General features: G+C 45.4%; 1 protein-coding gene across 1 annotated transcript; it reads right to left on the reverse strand.

Moving 5' to 3' along the window:
• Positions 1 to 435: 435 nt before the first annotated feature.
• On the reverse strand, positions 436 to 5,690 carry LOC105571165. Its single transcript, XM_012028640.1, has 3 exons — positions 5,103 to 5,690; positions 4,462 to 5,044; positions 436 to 3,971 (listed from the first exon to the last, which is right to left on the reverse strand). Exons 1-3 carry the CDS (start codon positions 5,688 to 5,690, stop codon positions 436 to 438), a joined length of 4,707 nt encoding a protein of 1,568 aa, XP_011884030.1.
• Between the last annotated feature and the right edge of the window lie 418 nt (positions 5,691 to 6,108).

Genomic DNA, 6,108 nt, shown 5'->3' on the forward strand with positions numbered 1-6,108 from the left:
CGGAAAAGGGCTCGATCTGTACTCTACGAGAGACGACTTCGAAGTGTCCTGCCGTGACCGTTGGCCCTATATATATATGTCCGCAGTTCTTTGTGACAACTGACCGTTGCGACTTCGAACGTTCCAGAACAAGCGCTTATCAGATTCACCTTTGGGTCGATGACTCGAACCTCATCGGAAGATACATTACTGGTGACTCAAGGCATACTTCTATTATTTACTTAGAAGATTAGAGCGCTCGACCAAAGGTCCGAAGGGCGCTTGGTTTTTTTTAGAAGCCTCGCTCGGCAAGGCTTCGTAGTGGGCCCACTATATTTACGTCGCAACATACTCCCCCCGTTGAGAGGGTACTGATCAACCTTAATGTACATCTAATTGCCCTACATCGGTAAGACAATTTACAATTAGATGTTTACAGTTGAATGTTCGCTTAAATTATTGATCGAAGGGAAGTGGATATAAACACTTCACGGTTCGCTTTAATGTTTCGGTTGCCGTTTTCACGGAAACGACTCGCACCACTCCATCTTGACCTGGATGGGTTTCTTCGATTCTCCCTAGCGCCCATTGACCGCAGGGAAGGCCCTTGTCCTTGATGAGGACGATCGTTCCGACGTTGATTTTTTCTCCGTCTTTAGCCCATTTAGTACGGACTTGGAGCTCGTTGACATATTCCAGGTTCCAGCGAGCCCAGAAATCTTGCCGCACCTTCATGGTGTGTTTCCAGGTGGACAGACGGTTGGCTGGGACAGACGAGAGATCAGGCTCGGGCATGTTAATCAGTGGTCTGCCGATTAAGCAATGTGCAGGTGTAAGGACAGACAGATCATTGGGATCGGATGAGAGAGCGCAGATGGGTCTGGAATTTAATATTCCTTCGACTTCTATAGTAAAGGTATTTAGTTCCTCAAATGTAAACAAAAGCTCACCGACAACACGCTTAAAATGATGTTTAAATACTTTTACAGTGGATTCCCATAGTCCACCGAAATGTGGAGCTATGGGAGGTATAAAATGCCACGTAATGTGATGTTCAACCGAGAATCGATTCGTACGATTCCTGTGTTCATCGGAGTTGAATAGAACATATAGTTCTCTCAGGTGATTATTCGCACCTGCAAAGTTAGTTCCATTGTCCGAATAGACGCGTGTCGGTATCCCTCGTCTCGCTATAAAGCGACGCAAGGCTGCTAAAAAACCATCGGTGGTCATGTCGCTTACGATTTCTAAATGTACTGCCTTTACGGCCATACATACGAACACACATACGTATACTTTGATTCGCCTTTGATTTCGATACTTTTTCTCCTTAATGTAGAAAGGGCCGCAGAAATCGATCCCGGTATTATCGAAGGGAGTCGCGTTACTCACTCGGGATTTAGGTAAATCGCCCATTTTGTAATCGACCGAGCCGGCGTTGAATCGAAAGCAGCGTATGCATGATCGTATGATTTTACGCACCTGGTTTCGACCGTCGAGTAGCCAAAATTTGCGTCTAATCGTATACAAAGTCGTTTGTATGCCGGCGTGGTAGTATTTTTCATGCGTTTCTCTCATAATTAAATCCGTTAAGAAATAATGACTTGGTAGTAAAATTGGGTGCTTTTGCGAGAAGGCTAACTTTAATAGTCTGAGGCGTCCGCCGACGCGAATCAAACCATTTTCGTCGAGGAACGGATTTAGCGCGGCAATATTGCCTTTCTTTATCGGGCGCCCATTCGCAAGTTCATTCAATTCGCGTGAAAAACAAGATTTTTGAATGATCTTTATAATTCTCGTTTCCGCGTCATTTATTTCCGTTATGCCTAGCTGCCCGCGGTAAGTGTTCTTTGGTCGAAAACGTAGGCATAATGCTGTGATTTTTAATAATCGTGAATATGACGAATATTTCTTAAGGAAGCTACAATCGTTAGAAACCGTCGCTATACATATATTTTTTCGTAATTCGGGTAATTCCTTTAATTCTACGATACCGTTAGGCCATTCGCCTTCCTCTTTCGTTAGCCACAATGGTCCGGAAAACCATGATTGGTTATTCAGGAAAGCCTGCGGTAACTGACCCCGTGATAGCGCGTCGGCCGGATTATCCTCGGATCGAATATGTCGCCAAGCTTGTAAGTCAGTAATTTCTTGGATTTGAGCAACGCGGTGGGACACGTACGTTTTTAATAGATGAGGTGGAGTTTTCACCCAATGTAACGCAATGGTCGAGTCGCTCCATAACACCGTCTTGCTAGGGGATATTCCTAACGCACGATGTACTTCGCGATATAATTTGGCTAGCAGGAGCGCACCGCATAATTCGAGGCGAGGTATCGTCACAGTTTTTAATGGTGCGACGCGAGATTTCGCACAAAGTAGACGACAACGTACGTTGTTGCGTTGATCGGTCGAACGAAGGTAAATGCAGGCACCGTAACCGATGTTACTCGCGTCGCTAAATCCATGTATTTGAACATCGGTGTAATCCGAAATCAACACAGGGCGATCCATGGATAGCTCATTCATTAAATCTAATTGAGTCGCGAACTCTATCCACGTTTTGTGTATATTGGATGGGACGGATTCATCCCAATCTACCTTGCACTGCCATAAATTCTGCATCAATTTTTTAGCGTATAATATGACAGGGCCTAAGACGCCTAAAGAATCAAAAATCTTTGCGATTTCGGAAAAAATCGTTCGCTTTGTGATTCTTTCGGCGTGATCGATCGAGCGGACCGAGTAACATAACTTGTCGTTGTGTGCGCGCCATGCTATGCCTAATGCTTTCAAGGGGTTGTTTTTATCGAGCATGAGACTAGTATTCACCGCATCGGGGGTTAAATCGTTAATGATACGTTCGTCGTTCGACGCCCATTGTCGAATATTAAAACCGCCTCGAGAAAGTACCGTGATTATGTCATCCCGCAACGCGCGAGCTTCGCTAACGGTATTCGTACCTGTAAGTAAGTCATCTACGTATAAGTGCGTCTTGAGAACTCGGGCGGCGTCAGGATATGCGTCGTGCTCGTCATCGGCTAGTTTTTGAATTGTTCGTATAGCCAGATACGGTGACGAGGATGCGCCGAATGTAAGGGTGTTAAGTTGCAAAGTCTTTATTTGATCGTTCTGGCGCCAGAGGATTCGTTGGTATATCTGATCATCCTCGTGCAACAATATCTGCCTATACATCTTTTCTATATCTGCTGTGAGAACATATTTATACGTACGGAATCGAATTAAGTGAACGAATAACGTATCTTGAATAGTCGGCCCCACCATTAACCTATCGTTTAACGATGTGCCATTACTCGTTTTTGCCGATGCATCGAACACGACACGAACCCGGGTCGTGGTACTCGATGATTTGATTACCGCATGGTGCGGCATATAAAATCCTTCATTGGAAGGGTTATTCACCGGAATCATCTGTTTCAGATCTAAATATTCCTGTATTACTTGCGAATAGGCGGCCCTTAACAATGGATCTGAGTCGAGCTTCCGTTCGAGCGAATTTAAACGTTTGAGAGCGACGGTTCGCGAATCGCCGAGGCTCATCTTATCCTTGCGAAATGGTAGTCTCACCGTATAGCGACCGTCGCGGTTGCGAGTAACAAACTTAGTGAAATGCTCTTCGCATTCGAGTTCCTCGTTAGATTTCGGCGTAACGGTGGGATCAGATATCTCCTCAATCACCCAGAATCTCGCGATCTGTTGATCTAGACCAGTTAATTTACATATCGCAGTTTTCGGCTGATTCCGCGACGAGCTTCCGCCTGCAACGACCCGGCCGAGACAAGTCTTTTGTAGATATAAATCATTATCTCGTATCGATAAATTGATCTGGCCTATGGAGAATAACGACAATGTCACCTCCGCACCAATCCGCAAATCAACAGGACGCGGTAAATGAAACTCTGGATCAACCAATTTTATATTGGACGGTATTGTGATGGAATCTCGCGGGAAAGTTTCCGACGGAACTAAGTCTGATATTATGGGGATTGTCAAACATAATTGTTTATTCAAGATCAGACGAACGCGAGGACTCGGCCTCGATGTCTCTTATCGGAGAGCTCGGTCTCCGATGCGCACGAGCGTGTGAACGTACGAACGCGAGGACTCGGCCTCGGTCTCTGGCACGAACGCGAGGACTCGGCCTCGATGTATCCTTGCGGAACTCACTGTGTCGCGATTGAATAGTAATTCGAATGACACCTTTCGAAATCGTGTTCATTGAATTGATTGCACCGACTGGCAATGCGCGTGTTGTTATAGGGAGCCTTAGACGTCTCGCGAGACCCTCGGAAATGAAATTGGCGGTAGCACATGTATCCAACAAGGCGCGACACTTAATGAACTTGAGTTCACGATCCCGAATAAATATCGTCGCGGTGGTCATCAATTGTGGTGTGAAAACGGGTGTGATCGCTGCGAGACACGTCGCTGCATGGCCACTCCCCGTTATACGTTATTTGCCTTGTTCCCCCTTGACGTCCGTCGCGTCCGTTGTCGTGGATGCGACTTGGGTTTTCTCAAGATGTAAAAGCGTATTATGTCGCCCTTGGCAAATGCTACAGTGCGAATGATTGCAAGGTTTACCACGATGTGAACGTAAGCAGTTGTAACAAAGCATCGCGTTTTTCACGCATTCGATGCGCTTCGGCACAGATAATTGCTTGAAATTGTCACACTTAAATAACGGATGTTGCTTATTTTTACACGCTGGGCAATTATTCGCAATATTAACCACAAATGCCTTGTTGGATATCCGCGCCTTTTTCCCGGGAGGTGTCGATCTGTCGGCTTGTTTGGTCGTTCCCACACGAACACGCTTAGATATGCGAACTGCGGTTCTATATAAAAATTCGTATAGATCGTCGATCTTCGGAAATTCGTCCCGATCCAGAGATTCCTCCCATTTTTCCGCTACGATCTTAGGTAATTTGCTTTCTAGTACGTTTACAAGTATCTCGGACCCCACGTTAACTCCTAACGCGGCTAACGATGCTACGCTGCGCGTCGTCGGCAAGCTTGGACAAGCTGTCGGTTGTCTCCTTTTCTAAAACGGGTGTGTTCAAGAGCAACGAAAGGTGGCGTGAGATTAATATCCGCTTTACTTCGTACGAGCGTTTCAACAGTTCCCATGCCTTTTGATAATTTGAGCCTTCGATCGATAGAATCTTTAATTTATTAGCTGCCTCGCCCGTTAACGCCGATTTTAAGTATTGCAATTTTTGTACTTCGCTCAAGTCTGTTTGTGAATCGATCATAACGAGAAAAGTATTTTTAAAGGACAGCCAATTCTCGTATTGGCCGTCAAATTTCGGTAGAGACGCTTCCGGCAATTTTACTCGCCGTTTTACGATCGCCGTGGTCTCAGAATCGCTGGGTTGCGACGCGCTAATAGTGACACCGGTACTCGCGGTCGAAACGGTGGAACTTACTATCTCTTCCACTTTACTTGCGAGTGAATAAAATCTTTCCTGTACGTTAGTGAATTCGTCTTTATGAGTGTCGTTCGGATCTAATAGTACGAGCTCGTCGTTAAATTCTTCGTACGCGTGATACAAGTCGGTTATGCGGGCCATCCTTAATCTTAACGCGGCCTTATCGTAACTGCCTCTCTCAACCAGATTCATCAAACCCGTAATTTGAGATTTTAACGACGTTCGCTTTTGAATTAATAACTTAATTCGACCTGCCATATTGTCGTTTGGGAATAGGTAACGGAAATTGCTTAATCGGCCACTTGATTTATATTTGGAATGGACTTGCCCTTAGCCTTGATCTCGTCGCGTAACTCGTCCTGAGGGTTGTGCGATTGGTTGCAAGAGCCAATGTTGTTGTCCTGAAGTCGTGATCGCCTTGATCGTCCTTCCCTCTTAGCCGCTGTTCGCTCGACAATCAGTATGTTCTTACGGTGGTCGTTCACGTTCGTACTGTGAACGACCTCACAGGAGGCACCAAAATGTTGCGTGTGTGGGAGTTTAGGTCCATACACTAGTTTCGTTTGTTTTATATAGTTTATTCGAAATTACATGTGTTCAATATTCCTTCTGTTCTGTAGCAATTTAAAAAAAAAGATTCGTTTCGCAGCGCGCTATTCGTCGTTTTCAGATGTCA

Source organism: Vollenhovia emeryi, unplaced genomic scaffold (assembly GCF_000949405.1).
Source record: "Vollenhovia emeryi isolate VEMERY1.0 unplaced genomic scaffold, V.emery_V1.0 DF941097.1, whole genome shotgun sequence".
Lineage (NCBI taxonomy): Eukaryota > Metazoa > Arthropoda > Insecta > Hymenoptera > Formicidae > Vollenhovia > Vollenhovia emeryi.